Source organism: Apostichopus japonicus, chromosome 12, assembly GCF_037975245.1.
Source record: "Apostichopus japonicus isolate 1M-3 chromosome 12, ASM3797524v1, whole genome shotgun sequence".
NCBI lineage: Eukaryota > Metazoa > Echinodermata > Holothuroidea > Aspidochirotida > Stichopodidae > Apostichopus > Apostichopus japonicus.
The window spans coordinates 20,243,707-20,270,651 of record NC_092572.1 but is presented as its reverse complement, the minus strand read 5'-3'; the positions used below and the strand labels follow the sequence as shown (position 1 = coordinate 20,270,651).

Genomic DNA, 26,945 nt, shown 5'->3' with positions numbered 1-26,945 from the left:
CCTTGGAACTGGGAGTTGTTGTGTTAAATGTCTGAAAATGAACTTTGACCTCGTATAACTTCGCACACGAAGGTCAGACGGGTGTCAACCAATTGACATTTTTGATCGGAAGGTACCTTTGATATCCAAATCTAGCATCAAAACCAAACATTTCCTTTTTTGCTCGTTTCCTCCCAAAATAAGCACATTTTTTCTAATGTGACCTTTGACCTTGGTTTCAGATGTAGTTTAATCTCCTGATTCCAAAAAACAAAACGACAAGTCTGTACAACCATCCTAACTCCGACCGAAAAAACTTTGACCCCATATAACTTCGCACATAAAGGTCACACGGGGTCAACCTATTGACATTTATGATCAGAAGGTACCTTTGACATCTGAAAATAGCATCGAAACTGTAAAAATCCCCAAAAACACGTAAAGGTCACCAGAGGTCAAATTGAGGTCAAGAGTCACCCAGATGCGGGTCGACAATTGGATAACATTGAAGCAACTCCCAACCCTAACGGACATTTTGTTCTCAAGTTATAGCAAAAATACTAGTTTTTTATCAGTAATTGACCTTTGGTGACCTCGGATCACATGACCATTAAATTTGAAAATGTTCCTCTAACCAGTTCACAACTTTTCCCAAAATATCAACCTTGTCGCACATTGGCACTGGGAGTTATTGCAGTTTTAATATTTTCTGTTTTTGGACCATAACTGACCTTTGTGGGCACCATAAACAATACGGCACACCTTCTCCATATGGCGGATCTATAGTCCAAGTTTGGCCTCAATCCAACATTCCCTTATTGAGATAGAGCGTACCCAAGCAAGTGTCACAGACGCACACACACACGCCAACCTGACTACATAGGTTCCTTTTGCTAAAGCAAGGTACCAAAAAGGGCACATTTTTAACCTGAGGAAAAGTGGGGGGGCACGTGCCCCCTGTGCCCCCCCCGGTTCCGCCGCCCTTGGTCGTAGGTATCATGTTTGTAATACAAACTGGGTGTCGTGATGCATAATAGGCCAGCGATATGAATATTCATATTGACGTTCGTATATATGAATTTTAATAGCGTACAATCTGTACGCAGTTCGAGTTGAAAATCCTGTGAATGATCGCGGACGGTGGTAAGTTACGGATGCAGCTAACCGGTGCAGGAGTAATACACGTCCACAACCAGTACTTAAAGATCTGCTTTAATGGCTCCAATTATAGCACGCTATAGCTAGGAAAGTTTTGTGATTACATAATCGAACTGCCATGGTCGTAAATCCACCTCAGGCTCTAAGAATAGCCTGTATAGCTTCTTAATACCATTAGGCTCTTTGTGTAAACACTGTGTGGAAATATGTTCATGTCTACAGTGTATAGCTTATCATACATGCGTTCACCCAAAGACCCTCATACAAGACAAAATATGTGGCAGGCTTTGCAGACTAATTGGTAAAAAGAGCTCATTTTACGACCAAGGCAGGTCGATTACATAATCTCAAGAAACATTTCCATGATATCATGCTATAGTTGGGGTCTATACAGCAGACCTTTAAGATCCATCAGTAGGGGGAGGGAGGGGGAAGAGCTAATTTCCATTGTCTACATTTTATAATGACCGACATTTACAGCCAGGACAATTGAAATAAATGGATCAGCACTTAACTTATCCTGGCCCAAACCATGCTGGGCCACTAAGACATGACACAAGAAAAGTACCACACAAAACGGTAAACATTTTTTTTTTTTTACGAGGTTTATTTAAATTATGTGAGTCACTTGGAAGATAACAGGTATTGCTATTTACATAGGCTTACATCATCAGCACAGTAGGCCAATGAGGTGCATTCTGGGTACTCAAGTCTCTCACTCAAAATCTTTCAATCTGGCATGGGAGGGAGGGGGGTTATCAGAACACTTCACTCGCTTGTCACAAAAAACACATTTATTACACCATAAAATCCGTCCTACATTAATTTTTTTTTTTATTCTTTCCTTTTAAAAAAAAAGAAGATCAATACCAAAAAAAAAAAAAAAAATTTGGTTAGCTAAGACATTGATTCCATAATTAGGCTAAAAATTAAATTCAATGTGGCAATTAAAGTTGACTCAACGACGATTAACTTACGAGATAATCCTACTAAGTATTAGTTACGAGATTATCCTCCTGAAGGTGGCTTGGCCTCCTCATAGAATGTGACATTGTGACATTAGCCAATGTCACATAGAATGTGACATTAGCGATAAGGAGTAAAAAAGGCATCCACCTGCAACCTCACTCAGCAACAATTAGTTATGAGGTAATCCTCTGAAGAAAGCATAGCCTCCTCTAAAGAAAGTGACGTTAGCGATAAGGAGTAAAAAGCATCCACCTGCAACCGGGTATGAACATTTTTAATACTATTATGTCACAATACAGCATAATTAAAAGAACGAACTACATTTTGTGTTACATCAATCAGAACCCCTCGCCCCTCTGCTTCCCCCCCCTCCCCGAATAGTATTGGTCACATGTACAGAGTAAACGCAGGGCTGAAATTCGCTTGTTGTGGAAGGGTATTAACCTGATTTTTTTTTTGTAGAATTGCACAGGAGGGAATTGTTTACGAATGCCAGAAAACTTGGTTTTCATTGTTTTCATGAGATAAACCAAGACTTATGAATATTCATGGCACAATTAAACCAGTTTACAAGTCAAAACCTCAACACACCTCTCACTAAAAGGTGTGTGTCATTAAAACAGAAGAACCAGAAATGACCAACCCCTCTTACTGCCATCCTAGGCCTTAAAATTAATGTGTGGAATACAAAAGCTAGCTACTGTGCCGATAAAATTGATTTCAAAACTAATATATACTAAATAATCAGTAAAAAGACACTTTATGAAAGAAGGTTTATGAGCAGACCCTTTGAAAGCTATGCTAGTATGTGTCCAATTATATCAAGCTCACTTTCTTCTTTATGTTTATATTTGTTTTGGTTCTAACCCCTGACCAGTGTTTCCGATATTTGTGGTCCTTTCTTCATCCTTTCATGTATCTGCCCCTCATTTCAAAGCCACACAACTCAACTGAAGGTACATTTATTTTGAAAGGATATAAATTACAAGAGGCTTCCTTAAATTATAGCACAATGCAAATAATCTGACTATTCTAAACAGCCAATGAGAGTTGTCTCTGCATGTCAAAGATTTCAAGCCAATAATCTATTCAGCACAGATATCAGGACTTCACAATTAAGGGACATTTAATTAACGCACCTTTAATGTAGCCAAGCTTTGTTCTGGTGGTAAAAACGGTTTCTCTCTAGGTGAAAATTTATTACCATAAAGTCAGTCTATAGCCTGGAAACTACCCCCACGACCCTACCAACCAAAAGGAAACCTTTCTTATTCCCTCATTATAAGAATAGAAACCTGCAATGACACATTAGATAAAAACACAAACAAACATCATTCACAAAGTGAAATAATACAGCCACCACTAGAGGTTTAAGCTTACAATTCAAATCATAAAAAATAGGTAAGAGTGAATTTAAAACCTTATTAAAACCTTTTGAAAATTAAAGATTTAAATCTGTGTTATTAATATCTACAAAAGGTCCCTTAAACACCCATGAAAAACAGGAAAAGTGGGATGAGAAATACAGAGATGAAAAAAAATCAATAAAATGAAATAAATAAAACAGTAAAACTTTGGGATGTAAAGTGCAGATGTCTAAGATGCAAATATTACCTGATTATTCACAAACATTACCCATCTGAGTATTATACAAGTGTAACCCTATGACAGAAAGTTCCACTGTGTTATGATGATAATTTAAGCTTAGGATTAATTTATTTCATATGGTTAGTGTGATAGGGTAAGCATGATATCAGCAGATCAAGGGCAATCACTATCAGAGCTCCAACACCATGGTAGGATAGGCATTACAAGAACGTAAATAATGCAGAGTGTAACCTGACATATACCTGTGCTGAGATAGCATTTCAATCTATAATAATATAACTGCTGTGCTGAAATGTATTTTGGGTGCATATGGAACTGATGGTCAGACCTACTGTTTGAAGAATTAATTTGTGTTTCAAATCAAAAGAATGTAATTACCAAAATGAAAGAACTGACCTATCACTCATCGGAAAATCAGAACCGGTAGATGAAGAACAGACCTGTAGAGTTTCCTCAATTGTTCAAAATAATGTAGAAAGCCAGTTGGTTTTGTGCTTCATTGTCATACAATTTGAGCACACTTCCACATAACTATCTGACTTATGTAGAGCAAGTGAGTTAAAGTTGTTCAAGAATTAAGTGAGAACCAGAAAAGATCTAAGTTTTCAGCTCTTATTTGTAGCACTCTCTTGTGGGTATCAATTATTTAATCCACTGGTAAGGATTTAACAGTATAGAATTTTTATATCAAAATGTTTCAACATCAAGAAAGAACAGTCTTACTATGTGAATATATAGATAACATAGATGTATGAATTGAAGGACATTTTTCTTTTACCAATTTTGAGCTAGCAAATCAGCTCTGCCACATTGAAACCATGCCTTTAATACTTGTTATTAATAAATGAGAGCTCTACATGACATTGTTTATATGGTGTGAAATATATTCACAACTTACCTCCAAAGCAAAAGTCATCTAGTGTAAACCGAAGCGAAAATGGCAAATTTTGAGATAATTTGAGATATCCTGTTGACCCCTTGAAGCTCAGTGGCTGAAAACTGATAAGGGCCAGTTTGAGTGTTTTAATGCAAGACAATCAACTCTTTGAAGCAGATTTAATGTCTGGGATGAATGTATGTGTTCTTGAAGACCTACCTATAGAGCCCCTTCACTAAACTGAGCTCAATTTGACCAAACTTTGTTTGCCAAAGAAAATCATAGCATTGGATAATTCAGATTCACTGTAGCTTTAATTTTGGAGTTATCAGGTTTAAAAAGTTTCAGACTTTGACACCTGTTGACCTTTGATGTTTATCAATATCCATAGGGTACTTGCACTCACCAAGCTGGATCTACATACATAAAGTATGAAGTTCAAGAAAGATGTACTTCTTGAGTTATCATATTTACAAGATGTTCAGACTTAAATGTTGTTTTCAGACTTAAATTATTAGAATTTTGATTGATTGATTGATTTGATTGATTGATGATTGATTGATTGATTAGAATGTTGATTGTTTTCACACTTGTTTCAGACTTAAATGTTGACTACATATGACCTTTGAACTTTTCCAATTTTCATAGGGTTCTTGTACTCCCCAAGCTGGACCTGTATACCAAGTATGAAGATCAACAAAGATGTACTTCTTGAAGCTTGGTGTTTGTTCATTACATACTTCACAACAACAAATTTATAGGCATCATCATTCTTTGTCGTGATGTATAAACAGCGTACAAGATATATGCAGAAGCTGCCGCAACCAAATAACGTTGAATCTAAGTAAGACCTGAATGAAAATAAATGTTTGCCTTCCCTCAACTGCTTAATATCATACCTGAGAATGCTCATCCAGCTTTTTCTTGCAAAACAAAATGTGTGGCATATAAGGCTCTATTCTGAGACCAACAATCCCTTGCTTAACCCCTCCCTCCCCCATCCACCCAAAAAACTAGTTGAGAGGAACGGATGGCAAGTTCACCTTTAATTCTATCCTATCAGTGAATTATTACCCTTCCCTTGAAGGTTTCTGCAGCTGTCTATTTAGAGTGATATACTGTTTCAAAATGTAGACAAAATTGGAGGATGTTTCTTCAGTGTAAGAGCCTTAAACATCTGTGCGGAGTATCTGAAAATTCTCTTGACAGTAATCTCACATAGTAAACTCCTTTTGTTAGTTCAGTTTAACAACCGTTCCAACAGTATAACTGAGATAGAGGTAAGCTTTATGCCTGTTTCTCTTCAAGTTTGAAAATTTTATGTTGAACTGTCCAGTCAAAAACATTCATTTAAATTTTACAAAACCAAACTTTTCAACAGTTTGTCTTCACACTGTAAATCAACATTTTTTTTCAATTGGTGAAAGTTATAAGAATTCCTTTCCAGCACCAAGCAAATATTTGAAGATAGTCGTCAAATATCTGTGGCAAATTTTTGTGACAGATATTTTTAGGATAAGATGAGAACCATAGGTAATTGTCCCTCCAAATGCCATAATATGGACTAACTTGCTTGTGTCGTTATATAATGATATAACAAAGAAATATTTCTATGGTGAAGTTACTTAGACCTGTAATCATTTCAGTGGCAATGTTAAGGATCGTTTTGAGGGTAGGCCTTAGATTACTGAAATATGCAGCAGTTTTAATGTGAAATAATAAATTTAATGCCAATATTCACACTAAAGCAAACCAAACTCGGTTTCAGAAGATTTGATCGATATTGGAGAACTGAAAGTTCTGAGTATGTCAGTTCCTTCACCTAAACAGCATGTTTTGAGGTATGTATTAAGACTAAAAAATAACTTTCTAGACAAAATGTAGTGTATTGAGGTATGACAAAAAATAGTTAAGATACTTAATATATTTTGCCCTTGCTTATATATTTACAGAGAATACAATCATAATATTTATTAACTCACTAGTCAGGCAATAATACTGATCATAAGTGCTTAGGGACATCGCATATTAAAGTTTACTTGTATTTGCTTGGGAAACAAAACCAGATACCTTCCCCCCATCTCCCCTCCTCTTGATGCTGTCAATGTCCAATCTATAGATCAGCATTGGAAGTGAGTTTATTGATGAATCACAGTGAAAATTTGATAATAAATCGTTTTACCAAGAGGTCAAGAACATGGCAGACATACATCACCATGGCAATCTCAACATTTTACAACTTACAAGACAGAGATATTACATTTCAGTGCATGGCTTATAAGGGTACTCCTGCAATACATTTTGGTAATGGTACCGGAGAACATGCTGCAAATCTGCTACAACTCAATGAAAGTGACTGAAATGAGACTAACAAAACCCATTGACATTTGACCCTACAACATATGATTATCCTAACCACACCAGTGCAAGTTTATACACAGCAAGCAATGTTACACTTGGCTCAACAGTGACAGAGAAGAGTTCACTGGGGATTACATAAAATGCATATCAAATTGGTCGACTTTTAAGTGAAACGCGACAAAGGAATCGGCTTGTGCTATTATTGTACCTCTCAAATGAACATAATAGCATGTGTTTACAGCTCTTGTGGCAAAACTTGAGAGCCTGACCGACTTAAATCGCAGCATGGAATATGCATCATTTCAAGAACTAACAACTTCATAAAGAACTACATGTCACTTAAACACCATTTAACCTTGTAAAACCATTGAACAGCAATCCTGATTAAGATTCAGTAAAGGCATAGACTTTATCATTCCAAAGTGATATTCCTTTTACACATTACTTGACCTTGATGAAATATTATGAAGCCACCACACACACATGAGCAGATTTAAACTTAAAGAAATCAACCAAGTTCTTTGTCAGTTTAAATACCTCAAAGATGTCTTCCACACAATCAACCCATTTTTATGTCATTACCCTGAGAAAATATGTTTTAAAAATATAATCCTTACCGATCTTTTCCCCCTCTTTTGTTTAAAAATAGATTTCAAAATTTACGAGCCGGCGGGGTTTGGCCATTCCCAACAAATAGCAGTTGGACATCTACCTCTGAACGGGCCCACAAAGTATTAAGGACTTTAAAATCCCTAGCCTTCGTACCCCCAGCCCTCTACCAACCCCAATTGCCCCAACCTGCCATCATAATCCTCATCTTATCACAGAAAACACTGAGAAATTCAAGCCCTTGATTGTTGTGTGTCAAAACTAGCTTGACATAAGTTTAACAAAGTTCATTAACAGGGTACTAAATATACCTATAACAGGTGCAGCAATGAAGCTGTGCTGACCTGTTACTTATATCTTCAAGAAAGGAGGGGGTGCAGGGAAGGGGTGCAGTGAAGGACCAAGTTGGAAATTCATGTATAGCTCAAAAAGATGAGAGACAACAATATAGATTCTACATATTAAATATATAACCAGCATGGATGGTAACCATTATTCACACAGGGAGATTTTTAAGGGACACAGGTATCATGTATTGCACTGTTATACTGTTGGTATCGGTTATGCAAAATCCATCTATTTCATGGTTCCTGCCTGTGTTTTACAAGTCAGCAGTACTGAGTTACTACAGACTGGTGGAGTAATGGGCATAAATACATCGTATTTATGAAGAGAGGGATAAAAACGAAATGGTAAGAAGGAATATGACATAAATAATCAAAATTAAAACCATCAAATTAAAAAAAAGAAAAAAAAAAAAGATTTGCAGAATTTCTGCAAAATATAAAATGTCCATAGACAATGTGATTTACCATATGGGCACACAAACGCCTAACACATCTGTCTAATGTAGGCATTATTAATCGTAATGCAGCAATTTCCCAGTCAATATAAAATAACGGACAGTGAAACCTAGTTTAATGCTCCTATCTTTGCGGAGGGGTTATTAGCGAACCCTCAAATTTTTCGCAAGGCAAGAGTCCACCCAGATAACGATGCCACATGTTACCGTGACAATGGCTTGCACCCTCAATTTTGTTAATCTCTAAAACTACAAAGTGTAGCATAGATCTTTCTGACTTTGAATGCCATGTGCTTTTCTCTCCGTTTAAATTGCTAGGGAATAGTTCCTATCCATGAGAGAGGCGTAATATTGTACCGGACAATAACACCAATCACTTGGGAAGCAATAAAGAGAATCCACACGGAGCAAAAAAATATGCAAATTAGTTAGCATTCTGACATAAGTAAGGAATCCAAAAGTTGAAATGAGTTGCATAAGATAATCAACTGACTTTCTAGAAATTTGAAGAATGTATTTTTTCAAGATTTTTTTTTAACCAATTTTGATTTACATTTGGATATCACTTGTAACATAATTTTGATCCAGTTATGATGAAGAGCAGCAGTTTGACACGGTCCATTTAAATTAATCAATAAAACACAATTTGTTAAAGTTTAGATGTGGACAACACTGGCGTGCTGCTTATTCTATGTTTGATCACCTGTTGCCTGATATTTGACAACATGCAATGAGTTTTTTGCAGGGCTTAGATTGTAAATGTAAGAGATTGACCAAGAATCCTTATTTATTATATTTGTTACACTTAACGAACCCTTCATAGCAATTAATTTAACATTGCAGTCAATTCTAGGTTTGCAAGTTTGGTCACCTAGACCTTTTTTCATATCTTGTTAATAATATGTCAAAGTTTGTAAGAAAACGTTTTGAAAGTTTGCGGCTGTTCTTTTTCGTTGTAAAATCTGACCTGGTCAGGCTAACGAACGAAGTCTCGATATAATTTTTAGTATCCAATAGCGACATAAGGTTTATCGATATCAACTCACAAAGCCGGGTTAAACATCCTACATTTGTAAACAATATCTTCTCAGATCAAATCTTAGCTTGAAAGGAAAAACCTACAAAACCCCTCAATATTCAGACAGAGATGTATTCCTGATTAATGGTTCAGGCCCAAAAATTGTCCAAAAGAGTCTGCTCCGAGTATCTCGGTCTTTACAGGAACATTCATATTGGGGGGGGGATTTCTAAAATTGTCAATATGGGATCAAAACTGGGTCAGCAATGTTAAGACAATGCCAACTTCTAATTACAATAAAACATTGAGAGATTGCAAAACAACAACATGATGGGAGTTCTAGCGACCAGTTTTCTTTCCATTCTGAATGCATAACAGATGCGAACTGAGCAGAATTCCTTTCTAGCATAGAAAACCCTGCTACGAACAACCTTTCACAGAACTCTACGAATCAAACAAACCCCAATGAATTTCTGATTGGCTTAAAATTAAACCAGGTTTCACTGTTCACAGATTTATAAAAGACTTTTACAAAGAAGCACGGGGTTAACACTGATCTCATCTTCATCTTTTCCAATCCTTTTGTCAGACAGACAGCATCTGTTTCCCTTGAGCCAAAGAGTTAAAAAAAAAAAAAAAACACTTCAACAAAAGCCTTGGTGACTCCACATGCTCTCACAGGAAACCCAATAAAATAAGGAAAAAAAAAAAAAAACCGATAAGAAGAAGATGCATACTCTGTACAGAATCTGTCAGTAAAATCGTCAATTCTAAAGCAATTCATTTAAAAGTTTATCCATATATATATACAAGCTGTCAGTGAGACGCCACCGAACTTTGTACACACACGCCCACCATCGGCGACTCGTCCCCAGGCTTTGCAGCCTGCGACGACGAGGATTGTCCCTGATTAGCGTTTGTCTGCGCTGATATCGTGTAACCGTATTGTAACATGTTCTGTCCGCTGTTCGCCGACCCTGGCGGGTAATTCACGGTGGACGCCGCGGCCGACGTCGACTTGAACGGCGTGGGGTGGTGACCGGTGACGGCGAAACCGCTCACGGGACCACCTATGCCCCCGCTGGCCACGCTTATACTGCCCGAGGCAGTCACACTGTCCAATTGAGTGTTTGTGTAAATATATCCTTGCACATGTTGATTCGACTGGTGCTGGACTTGTGGCAGTACAACACTCACGCTCTGAATGTTTGCACCTACGGGCACGGGCGCTTGGACGCGTGCCGCCGGGTGGTTCTGCGGTAACGTTACATTGTTTGACGGGTGCGGGTGAGGTTTCCGTAAGTGATTAGATGGAAGGTGAGTATGCGGGTGGGAATTGGCATGCCCCTGGGCGCCAAGTTGAGAGGTAAAACAGTTTGAGGCGTCACCGCCGCTCCAGGACGCCGACTGAGATAACGTGTTACGACTCGACGATTCGCATTCCATATTCCCCGAGGAACTGCTGGGATGTTGATGCCCTACAGATTGGCTCGACCCACTGTTTTGGTGGGTCGGGTCGGAGCGAGCCCTGCTTCCTGACCCAGAACCTCTGCTACTTGAACCACCGGCTGCGCTCGCTGTCAGAAAGGATAGAGAGAGATTTAGTTAGAAGACAAAACTGCAAGATTTTCACTTGGTATTCACTTTGTGAGAAGAAACTATATTTCCGTTAAGTTTGATTGGACTGTACATTACTTAGGCTTCTAAAGGAGAGTATACACAACCAAACTTCCCTTTTCCGACCACATAGGTATGAGGGACTGGAACAATGTTCTAAACCAATTTAGCAAGTTTTGATATGCAGGCCGCATGTCAAAAACAACCCAATTACTTGTGCCTGCAGAACTCTATCACATCAGAGTGATGTTTTAATCCAACCGTTAATCAACTGAAACAATCAGTTTACTTAATGACAAAAAGGAAAACATGAAACAGGGAAGCTTGTATACTAGGCCTACTGTGATATGGTATTTCAATATACGCAGATGGACAATCCATTTTCTGATCTTTTAGGTCCCACATAATTGTAATAATTCCATTTTTGTCAATGAACTGTTTTTTTATATCTCTCATGGGATTCTTGCCACCTGTGAATTGAATCTATTTCCTTTCAAGGCATTAATAGTATTATAAGTAAAATAATTGATAAAATAGTATTATTACAAGAATCTAGTACTTTCCTCTTATATCTTTTTTTTTCGAGGAGGGGGGGGGGGGGTGATAGCGGGTTGGGTGAAAACATAAATTCATACTTTTCCTCATTTCTCACACAAAATTTGGTAAACTTTTACTAATTTGCAGCTCTGCGAGATGCAGTTACCTTTACCTGAGCCGTTGCCAGTGGCAGATTCAGTAGTAGTGGGTGGTGTTCCTGTTTGGTCCATAGCAGGGCTAGTTGAAGTACTATTACTCGTATTAGTGCTCTCATCTGCCGTCTGTTTGAAGAACGAATGCTGGAGTGCATTATACGGTTTGATGCGGCTCAAGGCATCGTAATCTAACATCCTGCAACAGACAAGAGAAACAAAAAGTATTTTAATAAAAAGGTGCATAAAAGTGCATATTTTAATACAAGTATTTTAATTAAAAGGTGCATAAAAGTGCATATTTTAATAAAAGTATTTTAATAAAAAGGTGCATAAAAGTGCATATTTTAATAAAGAAGTCCAGTGATTTAGCTATGCCGATCTGCTGCATACTACAATCAGTGTCACAGTCCAGCACCAATCAGCCCTTCCTACAGACAATGCCTGATCACCACAACCAGTAGTAGGTAGCCAGGTGGGGATGACGACCATCCACGTTTTATGTGCACTAAGTAAAGGGTCCATATACAAATGGACTATATAACTGATCACTGGAAACATATAACTAGGTATAGGCCTCCTATCCTAACGATGCAATCACACACTCACCTTAATATAAGGTCTTTAAATTTGAGGTAGTCTGGGTGGGGATGAAGACCATCCACGTTTTATGTGCTCTAAGTAAAGGGTCCATATACAAACGGACTATATAACTGATCACTGGTTACACGTAACCAGGTATAGGCCTCCTATCCTAACGATGCAATCACACACTCACCTTAATATAAGGTCTGTAAATTTGAGGTAGTCTGGGTGGGGATGAAGACCATCCACGTATTATGTATACTAAAGTAAAGGGGCCATATACAAACGGGCTATATTTCTGATCACTGGAAACAACCAGGTATAGGCCTTCTATCCTAACGATGCAATCACACACTCACCTTAATATAAGGTCTTTAAACTTGAGGTAGTCTGATACAGAGTGACCTGTCTCTCCCGTTCTCCTCCCTCCAGGGCCACCTGTCTCGACACCTAGAATTTCATGCAACTTTCTTGAGCCGGGAGGTTTGTACTGTAATCAAAGCATCAAATAATAGTCAATATTTACCTCCAAAGATAACACAACTGAATGGATGTATTTACCTCCAGATACCATTTGAAATTGTTAATTGAAAAAAAAAACAAAAAAAAACAAGAACAATCATTAATTGTATAAAAATTTGATTTTAAAGAGGCAGTACAGAATAAAAACAAAGCGACAATTTGCAAGATCTTCAAACCTAGCACAATCTAAAAGATGTCCAAATTCCCATCAGAGACTAATTGTACTCCACCACGTGTTTGTAGTTCAAACTTAGCATAATCTAAAAGATGTCCAACCACACCCTGAGATTAATTGCATGTTACCCAGTTTCGCATGTAACTTTTACAAACCATTGATGAAATGTCCCTGATTTTTTTTTGCCTTCATCAGCTTTAAAGTAGTCCTCATTTGTTTCTAAACACATAAAATTAATGCTGACAAAAAAAGTATTTTTTGAAAATCTTGATGGTAATTTGAACCAATTTTTCTTTCCTACATTGTATTGTAAAGAATACTCGTGTGCCAGCATTATATTTGAGAAAACCAAAACGAAAGTGAATCTGGGAAGCCAATTGATACAAACCTTCTTGCCCTCCCGTGCTTTCCTTAGGCCCCAGGTCCCCTTTGTTGTCATCACAAAGTACTTGTGGGCCTTTTGTGCCTGGTTGATAATACAGGCCGGGGGCATTCCAAGAACTTCAACTATCTTGTTCATCTGATCAAACTGTAGAGGAAGCAGATGATAGATGATAACTTCAGACCTTAAACACAGACTTCTCCCGTAAAGTGAAAGATCGCCCTCTATGACAACATCTTCAATATAAAACTACAGTTTGTACTTGAGTTGCCGTTTTACCAAAATGTAATACTAGCAGTCTTGCACATAATTGAAAATCCCTCAATCAAACTTTTGAAAAGTTCTGCAGAATTTATCGTCAAGTTTTATCAGCTCATAATCTGCAGTATTTTTTCATTTTCATTTCTGAGTCAAAATAGCAACCAAAATGTTACTAAAATCAACACAAATACTAGCTTTTAAGTAAAGCCTTTAGGTAGAATTAAATGTAAATGTTCAGTATTTTTACTTATCTGCGAATACAAGAAACCCTTTCCAAACCTGATTATAAAGGTTTGCTTAATATACAACTGTTGTGACTCATTCTTTAAGCGTCCTAAACTTTGGAGATAATGCTGTCGCCAACTTTTCCAAAAACCACTGAAAAAGCAACTGTTCTCACACACATCCATTCTAGTATGGCGCCCTCACTTTAACGATTTACTCTGCATTTTCTATAAATGTCGCCCTCACCATATACTGCTATCCTCCTGCTTCAAAGGCATCTAATCAGAGAGCAAGATGCAAATTTCAGGAACGGATACATTCCCTGATACACATCCACAAACCGGTACCTCTTACCTCTGCCTAGATCGTTTCTCCGTACTTCGGAGTAACCTACAATTCCGTTAATCGCAATTAGGCACCCCCGCACCCGCCCTGTCACCCCTACCCCAACCCTTCTCCACGGTCTCGGACGATGAGAAATATAAAGGTATGAGAAACAGATCTAAAAAACTTTACCTCATTAGATCCACTAAACAGAGGCTCGCCCATATGCATCTCGACAAGTATACAGCCGAGGCTCCACATGTCAATTGCCATATCATATTGGATTCCAAGCAACACCTCTGGTGATCGGTAAAATCGGCTCTGTATGTACTGGTATATCTGTAGGAGAACCAGCAAAAAGAAGAACAGTAAGATTACATCAAAGGGTTGGGTACATGAATGGATATGAACAATAGATTGAAACAAAAGAAACAGAACATCATCAATTTATAAACAATAGGATCAGAGAGGGGGGAGGATGCAGGCACATACAGATGTTGTACTCAAGAAAAGTGCTGAAGGGAGACGGCAGAAAATATTTCACTGTAGTGATGTTATCGAAACAGGATTTTGTGTGCAGAGTGTGTGGGTCAGATTGTCAAAGTGCACAACTGGAATTTAATCATATGGTGCTGAAACTGGCAGGGGGGGGGGGGGAGGGAGAGAATTGAGGCAATTTAAGACCGCTCCAGGTCTCCAGAGACCAGCGTAGGAAATCTGTTAACCGTTGGGTAAAGCGGCTTCTTTCTTTGAGCTCTTTTTGCTAAAGAAGGTACATGGTCGTGATACAGAAAATTGAAGGTGCCATGAAGGTAAGGCAATGCAGTATGTCCCCCCATCAAGTGAGGGGTAACTTTAGCCTAGGGAGAACTTCAACAAACTTTAGAGACGGGTGTTTTTATCCTGAGGATTTAGTGTGTAAGTAAACAGGGAATTTATATTAAAGTATGATACTCTACGCAACATAGAAACAACGGCGTATATACATAAATCTGGACCGACTAAAACGTACCACCGTGGAGAGTGTTGACGTGCTCCCTTGTAGCACTTATGTACTAAATGTGTATTCCATAAACAACTAACGTTATGATCTCATAGTTACCACATTCCTGGTAAAGCCATTCGAACAACGGAATCTAGCGAAGTGGTACGATTTATCAATATTTACCACAAGTTTCAATTCCAAACTTTTCCATGTCGGGGTAACTTCTTTCCAAAAATCAAACTGCAACACACATAGCTTATCAGGACTGTACACTATATACAGACAAGAGAAGCAGATGACAGGATTCGTTGTTCCTTAGCAACACAAGTTTCCTTGCCATTTTTGCACCTTAAAAGGTGTGTAACGTGATAGGACTGACTGCCAAAAGCATAAGACACTGCAAATAGATGCTCGAATAGCAGCCAGGATCCGTTCAGATCAAGCAATTCTTGAGACAGAAAGTAAATCTAACATTATTACCATCCAAACCTAAGCAACTATTCTCAATTTTAACGTAAAGACTTGTTATAGTGGTTTTCTTTTGACTACAGAATGCTTATCATTTCGAAGTGACAAAGGGTTAAATAATATGTTAACTGCACCAGGAAGCCCTTTACATGACCCTCAATGGTTGTGGCATGAGAGCTCCAGATCATACAGTTATTAAGTATGATGCATAGAAATGTTGAGCCTAAGTTCCATCCTAACACAGATTTACAGTACTTACTACATATGACTGTTCACACGTATGTCAATGCACTTTTGCACTGCAAACCGACAAGTAGCTCAGCAAGTACCTCCGCATTACACAATGAGAATTGAAGGTGTTTACAAATAGTTTCCCCAAACAGAACTGACAATTGTATGATGACTTCCTCATTGGCTTTCCAGCCAAATATCTCAAGGTCAAGCTATAGTAAGTCATTGTCAAATCTAGGGGAAATCCCTTCAAACTTTTTCTTTTGTTTATGTTTTTATGGTTACTGTTCTTGTCGAAACATGCCACAATTCAAACTGGTAAGTTTAACTCTTTGTTCCATTGGTTACTGTTATTGTTGATCCATGCCACAATTCGCACTGGTAAGTATAACATAGCCTAATGAGAAACTCCTTTTTTCATTGGTTACTGTCATTGTTGATCCATGCCACAATTCACACCACTTGGTAAGTTTAAAGATGAACGATAGTGATTTTTCAGCATCGACGAAAAAATACGATTTTATTCAAGAGCATTCTACTTGGTTTCCATATTACACATGTGAAAATTCAAGTCAATCCGATGTTGGGAAAGGCTTAAAAAAAATTCCTAAACTCGTTAATTTTTTAAACAAAAATTGGGCTTTTCGCGAAAAGCAATATGATGATCACGTGATCTACAGTGACATGTGACGTCATTATGATGATAACAAACTGACGGCTCGGCGTAGTGTAGTTCAGCAGTGTGCACTTAGTGTGTAAGTTTAGTTGCAACCTACTCTATATTGGACTCGACAAACAACCTAAACCACTAGCAAAATGACAAGAAATTGCGTTGTAGGGGGATGCAACAGAACGAATGTGGACTCTACACTAAGTTTTTTTTCTTCAATTTTCCAAGCGGAAAAAAGTAGTGAGGGATATCGGAAACTCTGGATACGATTTGTGAGGCCAGAACCAGGAAAGACTTCATCACACCAGGAGTTTCTCATGGCAAGAATGTGAAAGTTTTTTCTGCCCACTTCACAGAAGATGATTGGGACCCTAAATATTTGATGCAGAAAAAGTTGAATGTGTCAGGAAAATTCAGACCGCTGTTAAAGACCACTGCAGTGCCAACAAAGCTGGCGAAGAAAAACACGGATTCGCCTATGATGAAAAGACGTCGTCTTTCCATCATTGTGTGGCAAGGTCACTAAAGTAAAAAAAGTTTGAAAGATTGATGCTTTTATGCCGCATTATTTATATATATCCCGATAAATGCAACAGTAAGTGTTGGAACTGGAAGACATGTCAGACGTGAACAACCTAATGACTATGTGAGGAGATAATCCACGTGCAAATTTCAATTGGGGCATGGACGTCGCTTAGGCAGTTTTTTTTTGGGCAGAGATGTGTTCATACCCTCCAAACCACTTTAAATGTAATACGAATAGGAAATGTGTGTATATGCCAGTGGCGGCGGAACCGGGGGGGGGGCTTGGGGGGGCTCAGCCCCCCCAATGAAAAAGTTGAGGGGGCAAATGCTTGATAAGCCCCCCAATATTTACCAAGGCTCCGAAACGTGCATCTGCCCATTTTTCAATGCATACTTGTCGATCTGTCCGATGCACACGTATACTATATAGGTGTAATAATTTAAGTAAAAGCTGGGGGGGGGACCCTCGGCCCGTCCCCTGGCTATAGACCACATAGCCAGCCCAACCGTGTCTTCACGCCCCGTGAAAAGTTGAAGCAGTGAGTGTGAGTACCGGTAAGCGCAACACAACTTCGTCTTAAGCCAATGACTTGCCTCATTTCAGCCAGTTCTCCAACATCCCCTTATACTACACTAAAGAACGTCTTTGCGAGTACAATACGAGTAATAGCTACTCTCTTAAAACACCATCGAATATACAAATTACAATGTTTTTACAGACTTTTGCGTGCAATCTGAGAAATTGCAGGCTTGAGACCAATATTTTAGGGCTAGTTATTCGCAGCATAAAACACTCGGGAAGTGCCGTTTCCGGCCACCTGGGGGTTTGAAAAACCCAAAATTTTATTGTAAGCTGCGCGCCAACTCATGGTGGCGCTCCGCTTAGATAGTCTCCACACATTAGCCCCCCCCCTCCCCCAATAATGTTTCCGTTCCGCCGCGCCTGGTGTATGCTCGAGCGAAACAAAACATCGTGTAAGTATTACTTACTATAGCGCACACTGTCACTAATGTTTGCACAGTGGGAAAGTACCGTTTGCGGACCTACGTGAAGTTGTGCTAGATACTACTCCTCCTGAAGCCCAAACCATGAGGCATGCATGTGAATAAACGCAATAGGTATTGCATGTAGTGAGAAAATTGTTCGAGCTAGACTAACTACTCGATTGAGTTCAAATGCGGTTGTATTTCAAGCTCAATGAACCTTTCTGTTGGATTTAATGACGCACGGAACAAGGAACGTTTATGTTTTACAGTAGGCCTAGTGCATACAAGCGAATCTACTTTGTTTAGAACTTTGGATTTTCTTTCGGATGTTATACTAATCTACTTTTGAGACTATCATCACTATTGTTATTGTGCCAGTTTGACTGGTAAGTGAGCACATTCATACATCACTCTGTATAAAACCCGCCAAAAACGTGATCTTGAGATTTACGTTACTTTGGGTCAGCTTGCGAGTTACCTCTTCACATATTGGGAAATCGTTGCGAAATTGCCGCAAATTTCGTAAAAAAAAACTTGTAAACACGTGGTGAAGAAATCAAGAAACACCATGATACTCATTATCTATTTGTGTCTTGAACATTACGCCGGAAAATTTAACTAAAATAACAGTTATGCTGACACGAAATGCACGCACAGCTCCGTACTGAACAGTGCACAAACAGAAAAGATCATCACAGTGACGTCATTCACTGACATGAGGGCTGTTCAAGGTCGTTGCAGTGTTTGCAAATTCCTAAATTACGGGGACGAAAAAACGATGTTATAATTCCCTTTTTTATAACTTTCCGGTGTGCTATATGAAAAATTAAAAAAATATGTTGCTTGGTAACATATAAACTACATTATATATGAAAATGAGAGATTTTTTTTCTGTCACTATCGTTCTACTTTAACATAGCCTTATGAGAAACTCTGATGTATTAACAAAACAAAATGAATCAAAACTCATAAAGTGCTGTCACTACAAAATAAGACCAAATTCTGCAAACGAGGCAGTTCGGTATTATTGCCAAACGTTGACAAACTGCACGTCACTTTCATTTTATATATTGACATATATATGAAGCAATGCAGACAACTAGCATTCCTGTTTGTCATAATGCTTAAATATGATCCAGTATATTAAATGCCCCATAAAGTACTTCTTTTTCCATAACTGCTGTCTCTACAAAATAAGTCAGGCACAAGAAAAATAAATTACTGCCAATGTAACAGTTTCGTATTAATTGGGAAAATATTGACATGTTGAGCGCTATCAAATTTCTGTTATAGCCGGGGTTGGGGGTGGGGAAATTGCCTTTAATATAAAACTGCAGTACAGCTTGTTTTGATATAGATAAATCACATGTCCTGTAAGGTGTAACTTTATATAAATCCAAAACAAACAAATACAAAGGATCATTTTGTGTTACAAAACACAAGGGATAATTTTGTTTGTTTTAGGTTTGTGTTTAAAAATTTATACTGTCACAGTCAATTTGAGGTTTTGTCAATTACTGTTTATTTAAAAATAAAACATTGAAACACCATGGCGTGTCATAGAAAAGCGATTGGGGGAGGGGGGGGGGTGGAGTACTAAAAACATGACCACTTTGGGTTAGGTTAGGTAGACCTATGAGGAACGTGGTTGTATAAGTAGGATGGATTGGAGACAAATAGGAGAGGAGCAAAGTAAACTTGCCAATGTTTGCCAACTTGTAATTTACATAGCCTGCCCTATTTGCATTGCATTTAGCTGTGCTTTACTCCATGGAACAGATTATGTGGTCATATATTTTGCAAAATTGAGGTCGGTTGTCAATTCTACAATATTTCTCTAAATATTCATTCAGAACAAGATTCCAATCCATAAATACTTAAAAATCCTGCTAGACTTTCCTACACGATAAATGTTGCAAGAGAGTGATCAAGTGGATTTTCAATATTTTTCGTAGCCCCAGAAATATTCTCATATCAGCATTATTTTCTTGGCAAAATGCAAAATTAGAAAGGGGAAACAAGATATTGAGATACAGGTTTTCAACTAATATACTTTTTTTTAATATATTTTTTCTCCTGAAGGTTAATATGTCAGCTTCAAAAGTAGACTATAATTGGATTTCAAAATGTCATCATACAAGTCTCTATCCCATGGTATTCATTTTGTGAGGTGGCTGCCTCTCCGGCCCGTTTCGGAGACAGAATCCAAAATGCAATGAAGGCAATCCAAACTTTTCTTAGCCCATGCCATCATCTGACATTGAAAAGTTTGCTGTGAACACTACCTTATAGCAACAAATAAAAAGTTCTTCTGCCTAATCTACATAGCATTTAACTAACTTTATTGTTTGGATGATTGACATTAGAATGTTTAACAAATCTTTCTGGACGACAATGTCCCTCAGAACCCCCCCCCCCCAACTCCAGGTATGCTCATGCCCTCCTCCAATGTCACAAACCAGTTACTGCCTCACAAAAGATTCGGGGGGAGGGGGGACCTGTATAAAACATATATATATATATATATATATCTCTTTACAGCATAGTTCTATCAATTTAACCAGAGCTGTAACTCAAGTAATAAGCTTGTACAACAGTGTACAAGCCACTGTACTGCAACCAGCTGTTTCTTGGCCCTGCAATCATTGCTACTGTACAGCAAGCTTTAGACCTACAGTGTACAGTGCTTGAGAGATGTAACATACGTACGTGTTCAAAGTCTCTAAAACCACTCCAGTCTCATTCGCCCACTGACAAGCAGAGCAATTAAAGTTTTACGAGTTGTCGCTGATCACGCATTTCCAGGAATTGAGGTATTTTGATGAAGTTTTATAGTTTACAGAAATTAAATTTAAAATCATTAAAACCCTGGAAAAAATGTGCCTCCAATATTTATGATTTCTATTCGTGGCGAGCTGACTGATTCATTAATGCAGTATTAAACCGATTTACAAGATATTAAAAACTACCAAATGATCCATTAATAGTAACAGGTCTATGTGTTGTATTCATGAATATATTATTTTCCTCATATATGAAAAGTAGACAGTGGTGTTACGACGGTAAATGGAAGGGATGTCCCCTATTTTCAGAGATGTTAGAGACCTCGCTATTTCGGCAACGACAGAAAATGCGAGTCACATTTGTGTCAGGGTAATGTTGGTTACACTGAATAATTCACTGAATAATTCATTGATTTCGGGTCAATGAATAATTCACTGAATAATTCATTGGCTTGGGTCTCACAGGAGAGACTCCACCCACCTCCCTCTACCACACCCACTCCAGTCTACATCTCATAGGTTTTACCCTCATCCATGTCAGCGATGCAAAGTGAAATGAGGAATAATAATCAAACACATCAAAACCTATAATGTAAAACAGGAAAATACAGAAGATAAAAAAAAAAGAAAGTAATATTTGAAACAACGGCAAGAGAGAGTTTTTCTTATCCTTCTGTGGTACAAAATCTCAAGTAAAACTCCCAAAGTTTTCAGTACAATTTGGTACATGTTTTATATATTTATTTCAGAAATTTATTTAAAACTAAGTTCGACAAGTAGCCGTTTCTTGACTGCGGTTCACGAATTGTCCCGTCCCTCAAAGGCAGAAAATGATTCCCGATATTATAGTGTTTGTTTCCGGTCATGCATGATGACATAAAACCACCAAGACCAAGGGCTGGGATGCGGCGGATCTGACCTTCGTTACAATAAACGCAGGCCTATTTTTAGACGAGACGGAAGTCGAAAACCGCCTGACCGCTCCGCACGCCTGACCTGTTATTCTGCTGCCCCTTTATCGAGTTTGTGTTTTGATGAGACTCGGATTTGGCCGAGGGGGTTAAATCTTTATCACCGCGCAGAAATAAATATGCTGTGTGACAACACTGAGGAAACGATTCATTAGTGCCACTCGGATGAACACACGAAGAGGAGGAGGATAGATTGGTTAATCTACGCTTTCGTGATGCCAGCTGGGATTACCAACTGAGCACTGCAATTAAGGACGGGAATTAGCTCTCTCGGTTCGACTAGCGACTTGAAGTTATGGGGCTGGTTGAGAGTTACCGTGGAAACTGCATCTTAACTACGGTAAAATGTCAGATGGAACATGCTCAGATGTCTAAGAGTCACCCACCAGCACGCAATTGTTTTTTAAAGCAGGATGACTGAGAAAATATCAGCCCATTAGAAGATGATTATAGATGTAAATCTGTACATTTATTTGAATAATTTGTTTTATTTTTGATAGTTTCCCAAGATTCCTTGTTCTGTTGTTAACCTCGCATAACAATTCTATACTACAAAGGGAATCGTGCTGTGAAAAATGCCAAATGGCCCAACAACTTGCATTTCATGTGGCCCATGGTTTGCCCAAACAATTACTCATGACCCAGGTGTCACTTTTCACAGAAAGCAGCCCATGGTCCTGGACACCTTATTATATGTCATCCCTGCCAAAACGTTACCCCATTTGCAAGTACAGCTTCAGTGACTACACAACAACAACAACAACAACAACAAGAACAAATATTTGTTTAACTTCTATCTGTTATTCCAAGTAATATTCAAAAATAGTTTTTAACTCAGTTATGTTAACACCTTCTTTCGGTTTTAGTTTTCGAGGTCAAGTTTCTTGGTGTGTACAGTACAGTCATCTGGCAATGTTAATACTGTACTGTAGCTGTACTGTATATCTCTGTGCGCTATTTAAATTTTTATTTATTTATTGTACTCGTTTAATTTCGAGGAACGGCGAGACAACATTTAGCGATTGAAACTTGGAACTGACAAAGCAAAAGCCAGACAATATTGTATGCTGAATCTGCATCATACCAGGTATGAAGTTCAACAAAGATGTACTTTTTGAGTTATCTTGTTCACAAAGGAATTAGACTTTGACCTTTGACTGATCCACATGCTACTAATGAAGTTAATCCACCATTAACTTTTTGAGTTACAGTGTTTACAAGCAAGTGTCACATACATACACACACACGCATGTTGGTTTTACATTCCAACCGAGGACCCCATTGTATTTTCCATTGTTCAAATCCACGTACCCTAACCTTAACGATGCCCCATACAATAGAAATTCTTCAGAGGACGTGGTGATTCTTTAGAAATCACAACCGAGGACCTGGAATTCTTTTGTTCAAGTCCTCGGTCAGATAGAAAAACAAACGCACATGCACTCACACACACACGCCATCACAATGGCATAGATTCCTATTGCCTCCGTCCGGCAAGGAATCAAAACGAAAAGAAAAAAAAAGAATGGAACAAATGATAACAATTTTTTGGTTCAACAAAAAGTGGACTTACCCTTTGACCTAATTGACATGAGCTTCCAAAATCTACAATTTTAATTGCACTCCTCTTGGGGTTACATAATAAGATGTTCTCCGGCTTTAAATCACAGTGGATAATATTCAGTTCCGGTGTCGACAGAAACAGTAGTGCAGTGCACATCTGCTGTGCAAACTTCCGGGTCAAGTTCAATGAAACTCCACGGAAACTTGTATTCCGTAATAAATCGTACAGGTTGTATGAAAGTAATTCAAATACTAGGCAAAGGTGATTTCGATACATAAAATGTCTCTTTAGTTTTACTGTGGAGAGAGAGAGAGAAAGAAAATGTCAGTGAAAATGAAGATACGGTCAAAAACGTGCAAAATTATTATAATTGCACCTAGGTGGTTTACTTAAATGTAATACTTAGTGAATAAATTATCCTACAGTAAGACCACTCCTTCAGCTCCTCTCAATTTCTAATGGTTGATTTATCCTCCACGTCTAACATCGGATTGGATTTTATAATAAGAAGCTTCCGGAGCAACTTTATTGAATACAATCCCAAAATGAATGTCATAATGCAAGAGCTAATTTAAGGTTAATTTAAGGAAGAGGGATGATGGGGGAGGAGGGTGTGTGTAACTTTGTCGTTTTCCAAAAATGCACGAGAATGCAAGAGTTCTACAGAGAATGATCAACATTTCTTGTCCAGAACCCAGTCGTTGCACGGAATCGCCAAAATATATGCCACACTCTAATGTTTTAAGATTTGTGTGCATTTTCTCTTAAATGCAGTTGATATCTTCCCGTTATTGATTGATCTTCAATGGTCAACCTGTCCTCCTTCAGCTTTGCTTCTAGTCACCAAAGCATTGCAGGAAATACTTGTTCAAAATGTGCGATATAATGTATGCAAATTTTATGTACACGATCTAACTCTGTACTTACCAATATAGTACTTGCTATCAGTATCATGTTTATTCATGAGCTCCAATAATTTCACCTCTATCTGGGCTTGATTCAGAAAAGGTCTCTTATTCTTGATTATTTTAATTGCGACATACTCCGACTCCTGATGGTCGAACGCCTTGGCTACCTGTGGACGAGACGGATAAATTCAAGAAAATTGTGACTAAAGAGAGAAGAAGAAAAAAATTGATGATTATTAAATTCCGCAAAAAAATATGCCAACTATAAAATGTTAACTGCCTTTACATTGTTAATGCTCCTGGGAGCCAATGTCTGAATGGCCCATCCAACTTGCCAACAGTTCTTGCTATCAGATATTGAGCACATGTTGGTTCACTGTCCACATACTAGTCAAAGATGTTCCTCATAGTCCCATCATAGTTATAGTTCAATATTACTTGGACTAATAACAAACCTAAGAATCTATTTCCAGACAGTCCCATTAATGTTATAGTTCAATATCAGATTACTTGGACTAATTACAAACCTAAGAATTTATTTCCAGACAGTCCCATTAATGTTATAGTTCAATATCAGATTACTTGGACTAATTACAAACCTAAGAATTTATTTCCAGACAGTCCCATTATTGTTATAGTTCAATATCAGATTACTTGGACTAATTACAAACCTAAGAATTTATTTCCAGACAGTCCCATTATTGTTATAGTTCAATATCAGATTACTTGGACTAATACAAACCTAAGAATTTATTTCCAAATAGTTACATCATAGTTAAATATCAGAATACTTGGACTAATTACAAACCTAAGAATTTATTTCCAGATAGTCCTATCGTAGTTATAGTTCAATATCAGATTACCTGGACTAATTATTATAAGGCTTTCAAGTCTCTTTAAATTTATCTGTTAATCAGTGCACTTTAAAACATACTGATTTTTGCGATCCTGAATTTGTCATAACCGAGTCATTTCATTCAAAAATATTTTTTTTTTATAATGAATTGAACCAGAAAGCTCAAACATCATGTTACAAAGCACTAAAATAATTTTTGACTGCCCAATCATGGCTTTTCAAATTCTGTGCCTCTGGACCGCTTGCCATGGTATGGCTCTATAGTAGAATTGCATCATCGGCAAAGAAAAATAACATGCGAATCTGCCAAACGTTTCCTCCACGTGGTGCGCTCGACACGTTTCCGTGAGCACATTGATGAAAGTGTAAGGCTGGCCGACATGTCATTGTACTTTCTGATTAGGTACAGACATTGTGCATCGCGCAGTTGACATTAAATGCATCTTGAGATGATTAGTCAGTTTTTACAACTTGGACCCAGAGGGAATAGCAAATTTTTCACGCAACTTTTAAAGATTCTACTAATTACATTTCCTTGGCGTAACCTGTTAGGTTTTTTTTTGCAGAGTTTCACAATTAATGGTATGAAATTGTCGACACAGTTCTAAAAAGTTTTACAACCAGACAGCCTGCTTAATATTTGTAGAGGAAAACGAACTGTAGGTTTACATACATGTGTGTGGAGATGCAATTCATGTTGTGAATGACTTGGAGCGGATAGGAAGTTTAAATGGGACGTCTTGGTGACAAATAAAGTACAACATTTTAAAATGAAACAAACTATTCAACCCTGGTAGACTGTTAGAAAGCTTCCAATATTAACCCACCTCCCCCAACCCCCCCCCCCCCCCAACCCATGCTATGCAAAATGGGTAAGTAGCTATAGGAGTGTGAAGATGTCTAACAGTTTACTTTACGTGAGAATCATAGTATTTTATTAAGATTGTGTAAAAGTAAGTGGGCCTGACGTTTCGATCCTAGCAGGATCTTCTTCAGATGCTAGCCTCTGAAGAAGATCCTGCTAGGATCGAAACGTCAGGCCCACTTACTTTTACACATTCTATTACACAGGCTCTCTAGTGGATAAGCAGTTTGCTAACAGTTTTATTTCATTTTATTTTATTAAGAGACAGACCGCAGAGGCTTCGAAACTGCTACACAAAATATGAACGCTAAATTATTCCAGGCTGATGTGTGCAAGGGACATTAACTTTACTGAATAACATTAAACAGTTACTTTCAGTTTTCATTAATTGGAGCAGTGAAACAATTGTACTTGACATAAATCAAGAATGTTGGTCAGTTGTTATTTAGTTAATGTTTGTGGATTGATCATAAGAGTGCATACAGTATGCATAAGAGGAGACAGGTAAGTGAGGAATGAAGTAGATCTATGTAGACTACACATAACTACTCCTCTCCCTGCTGTTTTACTGTACATCCGATTAAATGTGGAATGATTGTAGGGTGAATAATTGTAGTGTTCCGAGTTTGTGTAGCAGGTTTGAAGGCAGTGAATAAAATGATACATGGGTCCTGTGTATATAAACTGCTATGCAACCTTGCACAGTTTGCATATGTACAGCAATTTGACCATTATGCATAGCATTTAGCGATGAGAAACGGTATGAATTATTCCTTGTATGTGGGGCTTGGTCAGAGGGGTGCCAGGTATACAGACTGATGCAAAATGTGGCTAACAGATGCTTTTAGTCTTCTGACTAACACTGCTGAATGTTTGTAGATTATGCGTGTAGCCAATGAACCAGTTTCAATATCTAACATAACATAGATTATAAGTAAAGTCCTGTAGATACCAAGTTATGACATAACTCC

The 26,945-nt window shown here is 38.0% G+C and overlaps 1 protein-coding gene across 1 annotated transcript in view; it reads right to left on the bottom strand.

Annotated features, from left to right (window-relative positions):
• Window positions 1-1,723: 1,723 nt before the first annotated feature.
• Window positions 1,724-26,945, bottom strand: part of LOC139976737 (dual specificity tyrosine-phosphorylation-regulated kinase 1B-like) — a 64,012-nt gene continuing 38,790 nt past the window's right edge. The window contains exons 5-11 of the mRNA XM_071985454.1: window positions 24,273-24,420; window positions 23,355-23,641; window positions 14,354-14,500; window positions 13,358-13,498; window positions 12,632-12,762; window positions 11,708-11,886; window positions 1,724-10,958 (exon numbers count right to left, since the gene is read on the bottom strand). Of these exons, the coding sequence (XP_071841555.1) occupies window positions 10,198-10,958; window positions 11,708-11,886; window positions 12,632-12,762; window positions 13,358-13,498; window positions 14,354-14,500; window positions 23,355-23,641; window positions 24,273-24,420 (1,794 nt within the window). The 3' untranslated portion in view covers window positions 1,724-10,197. The remainder of the gene's footprint in view (window positions 10,959-11,707; window positions 11,887-12,631; window positions 12,763-13,357; window positions 13,499-14,353; window positions 14,501-23,354; window positions 23,642-24,272; window positions 24,421-26,945) is intronic.